This window comes from Oryza glaberrima, chromosome 5 (genome assembly GCF_000147395.1).
Source record: "Oryza glaberrima chromosome 5, OglaRS2, whole genome shotgun sequence".
Lineage (NCBI taxonomy): Eukaryota > Viridiplantae > Streptophyta > Magnoliopsida > Poales > Poaceae > Oryza > Oryza glaberrima.
This window is the reverse complement of record NC_068330.1, coordinates 24,297,413-24,308,026: the sequence shown is the minus strand read 5'-3', so window position 1 is coordinate 24,308,026 and position 10,614 is coordinate 24,297,413. Positions and strand designations below refer to the sequence as shown.

The 10,614-nt window shown below is 44.5% G+C and overlaps 1 protein-coding gene and 1 pseudogene across 2 annotated transcripts; one reads left to right on the top strand and one right to left on the bottom strand.

Moving 5' to 3' along the window:
• Positions 1-2,694: 2,694 nt before the first annotated feature.
• On the top strand, positions 2,695-4,544 carry LOC127774804 (probable purine permease 4; annotated as a pseudogene).
• A 1,271-nt stretch (positions 4,545-5,815) lies between these two features.
• On the bottom strand, positions 5,816-10,317 carry LOC127774803 (T-complex protein 1 subunit beta-like). 2 transcript variants are annotated; one of them, XM_052301095.1, is made up of 12 exons: positions 10,186-10,317; positions 9,527-9,583; positions 9,048-9,113; positions 8,796-8,907; positions 8,483-8,611; positions 8,046-8,117; positions 7,701-7,816; positions 7,452-7,528; positions 7,016-7,215; positions 6,730-6,949; positions 6,323-6,638; positions 5,816-6,242 (listed from the first exon to the last, which is right to left on the bottom strand). In XM_052301095.1, exons 1-12 carry the CDS (start codon positions 10,186-10,188, stop codon positions 6,096-6,098), a joined length of 1,515 nt encoding a protein of 504 aa, XP_052157055.1. In that variant the 5' UTR covers positions 10,189-10,317; the 3' UTR covers positions 5,816-6,095. The 2 variants fall into 2 exon arrangements, with proteins under 2 accessions (XP_052157055.1, XP_052157054.1); XM_052301094.1 differs by having other exon boundaries at positions 6,730-7,215.
• Positions 10,318-10,614: the final 297 nt, after the last annotated feature.

Below are 10,614 nucleotides of genomic sequence, written 5' to 3'. Positions count from 1 at the left end.
TTTCTATCTATCTGCAGTTCTGCATGTGTGCATAGGTAGCTAGCTAGTGAATGGCTAATGGCCAACCTTAAGATGGATGCATTTCTGCTGCATGAATGATGGCGCCAATCATACTACAGTTCGTCGATATTATCCTTGAGCTATGTGCATTTCTGGCTTTCTGCCATACTTGCAGACATGCAGCAGTACTAGGGAATGTTGATTATGAACTTCTGAGTTCTGATCAGCGTACTGTACTATGTTTCTTGGTTGCTGCAGTGTTGCAACCCCTTGTAAGGGCCTAGAAGAATACAGATAAGCAATCAATCCTACGTGGCTTTGTATGCTCTCTTATGACTTATGCATGATCTCAGTCTGTTGTAGAATTTGTCAAGTTCAGAACATTCAGATATATATTTGAAATTGACGCAAATAATTCTCGGACCTGATCCCAATTTCTTCATATAAATTTCTCTGTGCATATCCGAATGGCACAGCAGAGAGAATCGCTGCGCAATCTACTTACTGTGCTAGGATAATTACATGAGCACCAACTTGGAAACTTGGAAGAAACATAAAGGTTTCTGAATTATGACTGAACCACTACTGTAATGCATTCATTATCCTGCAGTTTCCATCTTAAGTACTATAGTAGCAGATGTAGACGTCCATCTGATCAGGTTAGTTCCATGTAATTTTCCTTTTTGAGAGAAAAAAGATTGACGTCTCAATTTGTAAGCCGTGACGTGTTGAACCAGTGAAAGAGCAGCTAGCTTGGTTCTCAATTTCTCAGCGCGTCCGTACTGCATATCCAAGAAAGGCTCGACAAGCTGTTCCCTGAACGTGATCTTCAGAAAACCATGCTATTCATATGGCCAAAACCATGAAAGGGTATATGGATCACATCATCACACGATACGTTGGGCGATAAATCTTACAGATTTATATATTTTAGAACAAACAAACCCAGGGAAACTATTTTGATCCCTCGAGAGAATGTCACCTCGTTGTTTGAATGTCACTCAAATGGTTATGAAAAAAATTATAAAAAAAGAAGATGTATTAACATGTGATATATCACTTCACAAATATACAAGTTTCAACATTGCCTCGAGAGATCAAAATCCACTCCCTATATATAGATTGATATGCCTGTTCTTTTTCCTCCGAGTGGGAATGGAATGGAATGGAATGGCGACATGTTTTCCGATCTCATAAATGATACATTTTTTCTGCAAAAACTTTCTATATATGATTTTTTTTATTGGAAAATCTTCTTAAATCCATTTTCAATCTTCTAATACCTAATTTATTTGTTTGTACCTTTGAATATTTATCACAAATCATTTAGCTATTGAAAAGAAAATACCCTTAAGTTATCTTGAACGTTTCGGACAGCTTAGCACATGCCTTGCACGCCCAAATGTAGCATACTTGAGACGCAATATATCCATGGAGGTTGTTAGCTAGCTAGCTGGAGGCAGGTCGTCGTCATCAGATAAGACACAGACATATATATCGTGTAGTGATCTGGAGCAGCTAGCTAGGAGGAGTCATGGTGATCTCCTCGTTTTCTTGGGCCGTTTCGTCCTCGATCACTCCTGGTCGCATCCGCTGGTTGCCATGACAAGTGTCAAGCTCGATTCGGTAGCTAGCTATAGCTCGATCTCGATCTAGCCTGATTTTCGGAGAAAACTGTTACAAAAATCGGCACCGATACATATATTAGAAGCTGAACCCGAAAGAATATCATAAGTGATCCAAACACGTGACACACTATAACACGTCCTATTTTAATCGAAGAAAAACACCTATATATAATCCGAGTCTTGTGAGTATATGTTTCGGCTAAATATCATTAATAAATTCTAGTATATATATGTCGTGGTTTGTTGTGTCTGGGGTTGATCAATGGCTAACAAGAGTCAGTCGTGTTCCGCAATTTTGACTAACTTTTATAACAAAAACCCACACACAAGAACGGTTCAGTTATTCAGTTCTCGTTTTGGGGTGCGTGCTCGGCTGGATATATAGCTAGCTTTAACGTCCGTGCTTGCTTGCTTGCATTCCGGCGAGTCGCCGCGCGCCGGGCCGGCCGGCCAGCCGGCATGTCGTCGTTGTCATCCACTTGCCAGCAAATGCGGGCAGAGCAAACAGACGCAGATCGGGTCAGCGTAAAATGTAGCTGGATTTTTACTGCGGATTAATTACTACTGGGCTGGCATTCTGATCACTTTGCTGCATTTGGTTAGTTTGGATGGTGCAGATTAATCAGACATGAACTGGTGGATTGTAAAATTCGGTTCACATACATATGAATCGAGGAGAATTTCTTGTCTTTCAAATGGGACTTCTGCTTATGGGACTTGTTTTGTACCCTCGAGGGATGAAAACATTCTCTGTAATCATCATCTTATTATCATCAACGGATGCATTGGAATCTATATCAATTAATTCACCAGAATGATAAAGAGATATGCTATACTGACCATTTATTATCAATTTGTAGCCATAATTAAGTATGGTTTAATTTACTCCATTTTTAGAACGACCTACTCATGAACAGCACATTCATGTATCTCATATCCCGATCATGGTCTCTAGCAATTAAATTCCGTCTTCTTTTGTAGACAAACCAGTCACCTTGATTATTTTTTTCAGTTTCAATTTGCTACTTTTAATTTTGTTTGAAAACGAAAGGCGTAGAACCTGAAAATGCAAAAGGAGTCAAACTTTGGAAGAAAAAAAAAATCATCATCTATATAATACGCCATTTTATCCCCTCTCATCTCATCATCTGCATAAATAAGTGGAGACTCACATCGCCATCGCCGCCTACACACTCCTCCTCCTCCTCCTCGCCGATAACGATGGCAATCGCCGCCGCCGTCGCCGCCGCCATGGCGGGGCCTCGCCGGCGCAGGATGCTGCTCCTAATGGCGAACTACGCGGCGCTGCTGGTGGGGTCGGTGGCGTCGAGCCTGCTGTCGAGGTTCTACTTCACGCACGGCGGGCGGAACCGGTGGGTGGTGACGCTGGTGCAGTCGGCGGGGTTCCCGCTGCTGGTCGCCGGCGCGCTCGCCGGCGGCCGGCCGGCGTCGGCGCCGCGGCCGTTCACGTGGCTGTCGCGGCGGTTCCTCGCCGTCTGCCTCGTCATCGGCGCCCTGATGGGGGCCAACAACCTGCTCTTCGCGTACAGCACGTCGCTCCTCCCCGTGTCGACGTCGTCGCTGCTGCTGTCGACGCAGCTCGCGTTCACGCTGGTGCTCGCCGTCGTCATCGTCCGCCACCCGGTCACCTTCGTGAACCTCAATGCCGTCGTGCTGCTGACGCTCAGCTCGGTGCTCCTCGCGCTCCGGTCGGGGGACTCCGGTGAGACGGCGGAGGGCGGCGTCGGCGGCGGCGGCAGGAAGAGCTACCTCGTCGGGTTCGTCGTCACGCTGGGCGCCGCGGGGCTCTTCTCGGCGTACCTGCCGGTGATGGAGCTGGTGTACCGCGAGGCCGTCTCCGGGGGGTTCGTCCTGGCCGTGGAGGTGCAGGCGGTGATGCAGGCGATGGCGTCGCTCATCGCGGCGGTGGGGCTGGCGGCGTCGGGCGGCGTGGCGGACGACGTGTCCGGCTGGGTGGACGGCGGGTCCTCGCCGGCGGTGTACTGGGCGGTGGTGGCGACGGTGGTGCTGACGTGGCAGGCGTGCTTCATGGGCACCGCCGGCGTGATCTACCTCACCTCGTCGCTCCACAGCGGCGTCTGCATGGCCGCCGTGCTCACCCTCAACGTGCTCGGCGGCGTCGCCGTGTTCGGCGACCCGTTCGGCGCGGAGAAGGCCCTCGCCACCGCGCTCTGCGCCTGGGGCTTCTCCTCCTACCTCTACGGCGAGTACGCCAAGGCCAAGAAGGTCGCCGCGGCGGCGGCGGCTGCGGCGGCGGAGGAGGAGGAGAGCGCTTCCGACGGCGAGGGCAGCGTCCACAAGAGCCTGACAGGTGGCGGCGCGGCCGGAGGACACGTCGAGACGGCAGTTTGAAGAGAACGAGCCATGTGATGTGATGGGCTGGGCCGCGCGCGCGGAAACGAAGGGAGGGAGCGAGCGGTGCAACAAAAGGGAAAAGAAACTGAAGCAACAAAAAGAAATTGGCAGGATGCGATGCCATTAGGTGTAGTTGAGTCATGCATGTTGCATGGATTAGGCTTACTTGCAAGGGACAAAAATTGTTGCATGGATCAGTAGACCGACTTTCTGTGCTTGTAACTGATGGGTTAGCTTGATTTGTTCAGAGGGTGATAGCTGTTGGTAGGAAGAAGGCTCCCCTGACTTAAAGTCTGAGGGGACATGGTCACTGACTTAAAGGCTCCCTCTAACTTTACGTCAGAGGAGCTCTGTCTCCATTGGTATGGCTGGTGATTAGTTATGATGGAGGGTTCATTTAGACCGAATCGATAGTCCCTTCGTCATTCTTATTCTAGCGTTTATTTTCATGTTTAAATCCGTGTCAGTTTTGTAAAAACTTGTCGTTTTAGCATTCACTTTTCATGTCTAAATCCGCGTCGGTTTTATAAATAGTTGTCGTTCTAGCATTTATCTTCTTATCCAAATTTGTGTCGGTTTTAGTTAATTTTGGCATTTATTTATCACTGTTGCTACTGTTCAGTCAAGTGAGATTCTACTAAATCCGCACGACATCAACTTCCTCGATGAGCCCCTCAACGTCCTCGACAACCAAACTCTAGCAAGCTTTGCCAGATTAATTAGGCTTTGGGGGCTAGCAACGAAGGGTGAGCAATAGAAGAACAATAACATTGTGTTCGGGAGGTGAGATTGGGAACTCACATCATGCGCACGCAAAACGGAGCGACATATTTTCTTATGATTAATTAATATTATTTTTTAAAAAAAATGGATTAAAATGTTTTTAAAGAAACTTTCGTACCGAAACCTTTTGTAAAAAACACGCCGTTTAGTAGTTTGAAAAGCGTGTACGGGGAACACGAGGGAGGTGAGTGGAAGGTGGGGAAGAACACAGCCTTAGGGTGGTTTGAGAGAGAATGCCGGGGAAGTGGGAGGAGATGGGCGAAACCATATTCATAACCGAATTCATGTTGGTTTTTTATTCTAGCATTTACTTTCATAACCAAATTCGTGTTGTTGTTGTTAACACTTCTCATTCAAGCATTTGTTTTCATCCCTAAGTCCTTATAGGTTTCATGTCCATATTCATGTCGGCTTTACACTGAGTCAAATTTGATTCTTGTTTGATTTTTATTCCCAAGAGCTGGATGAACACAGCATCGAAGCCATTGATATGCAGAATGCAAGTTAAGCAACCTCGCAAACCTGATGTATTATTTTTAACCAGCCTAGCTTCTCACCGTCAGCAATTCAGCACGAGGATTGCACACTGTTTGAAGGTGATATGTCAGTGCTGGAGATGGATCATGATTTCCATGTAAATGCTTGTGCATTGCATGATTAGTTCTTCTAGCTTGCATGCTCCGAAACAGTTTTGTTGTATCATCCATTGTTGTCGATTGATGGTTCGTTATCCAGGCACAGTTCTTTTAATTCCGTTCGTACTTTTCTCCTGTGTGTTGCATATTATGTCTCTATGATGTGTATGGACCATTCCTTATATCCTTACCTTTGCAAATCAACAGTAGGCACCTGCTCATCAATGATCAGATAAACAAGAAACTATGGAACATTGATTGAGTCATCTAGGCCAGCAGAGCTCAAAGAGTCCCAAGAATGCAATTGATAGTGACCTTGGTCCATGCTTAGCTCAGTATGGCTTGATGTGTAAGTGTAACTCATGTCAGCAAAACATGTGACATGCCCAAGTGCAACCAAAGGGAGTAATGCTCATTACAGAAAGAATGATGATCCAAACAGATAACATGGTACAATAGAATGTATACTCAAGACCGAAACCCAACATATTTTGAGCCAAGCGCACATGAGTAAAGCTGCAAATAAGAATCCCATTCAAAGTGTTCCGCTGTTAGGACAAAGCTTTCATGATAATACAGACCCGGCCGTCCCATATGTGTCTACAAGACGAACTGATACAAAACACTTCAAAAAAACAAACATCCTCAGATTAGAACACAAATATCAGACACATCACATCCTGTCCTCCCTTCTCCGTGGAGCACAAGTGACGATCTCATCGACCCTGAGAATCATCTCCGCTGCCTCGGTAGCAGACATAAGAACAGCTTGCTTCGCCTTAAACGACTCTGATATCCCCAGCTTTTCCATGTCTCCAACCTGCGGAAGAAGTCTTAGTATCAGCTCCAACCCCTAGAACAAATGTAAATGCAACTTCTGATATGCACTAGCAAACTTACGCCGCCAGAAATGACATCAATTCCAGCAGTGCTCTGCTCTTTGTGATGCTCTGCTCTGAGCTGAGAGATCAGATCAGCGCTATCCAGACCAGCATTGTCAGCGATGATGGTTGGAATGGACTGAAGAGCGCGCGAGAAGGCTTCGATAGCATGGGACTTCTTCCCAGGTGTCTTTCTCGCCAGTCCATCTACTTCTTTGGCCATAACCATCTCAGGCCATCCACCACCATATAACACACGGGTGTCGTTCACTGTTTGTGAAAGCACACATAAGGCATCGTGCAGGGACCTCTCTGCTTCATCAAGCACATGCTCACTGCAGGTAAAAGCACACAGTCAACACAAGCTCAAGATGGAATATAGATAAATGTAAAGAAAAAAGAGTCCAACTATAGGCATGAGCATACCTTGCTCCTCTGAGGACAATAGTACAGGCTTGCCCCATTTCAACCCCAGAGAAATGAATCAGCCTGTCCTCCCCAATCATAATCTCTTCAATGACCTTGCAATGACCAAGTTTGACAGACTCCGGGTTATCAAAAGTGGAGGCGATGTCACCACCAGTGACAAGAGCAAGCCGCTCAATGCCCTCAAAATCAGCATGCTCGATTGCCAGTATGCCAGCATCTGCAAAGAGTTCCTCAGGTAAGTTGTAGATCAACTGCCTGTTAACGAAACAGTTGATTCCATGACCTATGATCTTTTGCACTTTTTCTCTCATTTTTTGCTTTTCAGCAGCTTCAATTTCAGCAACCTTAGCCATTGAATCAACCCGTACACGTGCTCCATATATCTTAACTTTGTCGGTGTCCATAGCAGTATTTGCAACCAAAATCTTGGCGTTTTCAATCCTCTTCGGTTGGCCAAGACCGATTTTCTTGTCTAGAATGAACCTACAAAAGAAAAAAATCATGAAATTGCCACCTCAAGAGCAGGACTTCAGTTTGATCTGCTCATGGCTGCTTCCAACATATGATGATTTACATAATTTCAAAATTTAATTAGTCTGCAATGAATAAATATCATGTACTACTTTATTCTTGAACCTAACAGATATTTGGGGTCAATAAAGGTTGGATACTGAAGGAAATTTTCTCCCTAAATATTGTCAAACACAATTCTGACATACCCTTCATCCAAAAAGGAGTCCTTTAGAGACCCTCCAGTTTTCTTAAGAATTTGAATTGCTTCCAAGTTGGTACTGCCCTGCAATTCAGTAGTAGCACACACAAATCAGAATCTGCAGTGACTTAAATGATGGTATAATGAAAAGTATTTAAGGCAATATAGCGGCAGAATATGTAGTAACAGTCACAAATCAAAAGTTCAAAACAACTAACTGCAAATATATAGTATAAAGCATTAACAATTTCAGTACCTTAAGTCTTAGAACAGCATCAACTGCAAGACCAGCAAAGTATTCCTTGTCCTGGGAAAGTATTTTTGAACTCAACGTTGTCATAGCAATGTTCATCAGATCTGATCTAAACTTATCTGCAGTAACATGGAATTAAAAGCTGAATATTAGTGGTGTGATTCAATTTATGGAAGAGATGCTAGAGTGCTAGACAAATTATGTACTGTGAACACAAACAAGCAATCATTAAATGGTAGATCTTTTGAGCAAACTTCCATGCATAAATCCCAGGAGGCAAAACATTAAATATATAGGACATCTTCAGTTTAAATCAATAAACCACATGCGTAAGGAAATGTAACTAGCCTGAATCTTCCTTGTTATCCATGGCCCTCTGTAATAAAGCATCACGAGCACATTCAGCAGCCATCCTGAACCCTGAAATTGGTGAAACAAATCCATTGGACAGGAAATAAAAAGTTTAATCTGACCCATGTGTACAGAAAGTGATGCTCAATCACACGTCTACATAACATGGATGAACTTCTTGCAAAAAACTTTTTTGTTTATTGAAGACAACCCATGAGCAATAGAATGTAACAGTACTACGAACTTGCTAGTGAGGAACATATGCATTACATTGCACATGATTCTCTTGGGCACAGTCAACTCTAATTATGATCTAGATGAGGACTTATGCCGTGAGAAGACAAATTAAACTCCGATTAAGCATGAGTGGTCTAATTGTCAACAGTAAATACGTGGCATCAGTATACTGGTGATCATGTAGAACTGAAATATACCTGCAATGATTGTCATTGGATGTATCTTCATATTTACCAACTTTTCAGCTTCCCTCAAAAGCTCACCAGCCAAAACAACAACAGAAGTAGTTCCATCACCCACTTCGTCATCTTGCACTTTTGAGATGTCTGAGGCCCACATTAAGGAATAACTTTTTTTTATTTTTGCATTATAAAGATTGGCCAACAAGAAGATCCAATAAATTATCAAAAATATGAAGTAAAAAACACTTCATACATATGAAACAGAGATTTAAAACAGTGATATTACCTAACCGGTGTAGCAATAAAAAAGGGTCAAATTAAAGGATACCAACAAGGACCTTAGCAGCTGGGTTGTCGATATGAAGAGACTTCAGAATTGTAGCACCATCATTTGTAACAGTCACACTGCGTCCCCTACCAGTTGATTGTAGGATCTTGTCCTGAGTATAGAACATAGAAAGGCGGTTATGTGATTACAAATTTGGCACTTGATGAGTAGATTAAAATTTGAGCCAATATCAGGGGTGATAGTTTGCAAATAAATGAAGAAAACCAGGATGCTTTAGATTTTTGAGCATACCATTCCTTTTGGCCCCAACGTTGTCTTGACCAAATCACTGATTGCCATACCACCAACAAAGGATGCCTAAATAAGAAACAGGTTAGCATGCAAGACTTGCCTGAAAAAGCATTTGAGTCTAAACCATTTTCGTTACTGTCAGTCAGAACATTCGCCAATTCCGAATGAGAAATTTATAGGATATACCAGTAAATGTAATACTGTGGCTTCAAAAGCAATCAGTATTAGTATTAAAGCATAACCAGTAAGGCAGAAAAGCTTGGTCACCATTGGGACACAGAACAGGTATAGAGTTTTTGGTTGTGAAATAATCAGGAATGAGCCAGAGCCAAGAACTAGAGAGCGTTTGGCTGTTCTATAGGCAGTATTTTGGTGATGCAGGACCCAAGGAAACACATGACATAAATGGATGTAGCGTCATAGCATAGCACTGCAGAGACAAGGATGGAGGAATTGAAAGGGCAATGATTTGAACTAACCATCCTGGCACGCTCTCCCTTCTCCTCGGTCGCATCATCCTTAAGCAGTCTATCAACCTGGAATATACGTGGAAATAGAGTCAAAACAAGTACGCAAACAAAAGTGAGGTGCAGAGGGAAGAGAGAAAACATGATAAATTAGCTTCAATCATAAACAAGGAGGAGCAGTTGAACAGGGATGTCGATGGATCAGACGATTGGATGTGTACTGATTGCCACTCGTAAATGCTACTACGAGTGTTCTTAAATTGTTGCATCTATATGACAATGCACACTTAAGCTCAAGTTTTCAGTATCACTTAATACCAGCGAGTGACAGGTACCTCGGACGGCAGTAACTAGCATTCTAATAACAGTTCAAACAAGTAATAGCTCCGTCAGATTTCACAGTGCCACATTCCATATCAAGCACAAAAAATAAATCCAAAAAAACACATAGATCTAAGGAATACCACACGACTACGGGCATCATTTCACTCAACACAAGCTAAAACCTTCGCAAATCTAACTGAGAAACCATATCTCCATCGCGCGGAAAAGGAACTTGTGATAAAGCCACAAATCAAGAATGCTCCAGCCACGAACGGACAGAAACCTAAGGCTCCGCAGATGGAGAGCAAGGATCAGAGGAGCCATAGAGTAGGGAAGGGCGGCCGTACCATCTCGTCGGCGAGGAGGAGGAGCTTCGGCAAGCGGCAGTTGCGGCGGCGGCGGCGACGGCGGCGACGCGAGTGAGAGATCGAGAGAGTGAGGGAGAGATGCGGCGCGTGCAGGTGCAGCGGCGAGCGGTGTTTTAGGTTTACAATTGGGCTCGCATTTCCGGCTCATCAGCCCAATAACCATCCAATTGTATGGGCCGAGAGCTCAGCCCATTTAAACAAATGCGACAGTAGTTGGGCCAGACTGTGTGGGTCTCGTTAGAATTTCTCCCGAGATGGTCCTGAGTCTCTCCCTGACCTGAACGTTTTTTGGTAGTAAATGGATCAGGAGGCTGCGAGTCTGCGACCGACCAACGTCGCAGTCGTAGACGCGGCGGATGGATCTTTTCGTTTTATCCATAAATAAATCGGCCGATCAGATCAGGTAAA

Coding starts and splice junctions, on each gene's coding strand:
- LOC127774803 (XM_052301094.1), bottom strand. Junction 7,529..7,700: donor ATGCTGTTCTAAGACTTAAG/GTACTGAAATTG, acceptor ACTGAATTGCAG/GGCAGTACCAACTTGGAAGC. Junction 6,243..6,322: donor TTGATGTCATTTCTGGCGGC/GTAAGTTTGCTA, acceptor CTTCTTCCGCAG/GTTGGAGACATGGAAAAGCT.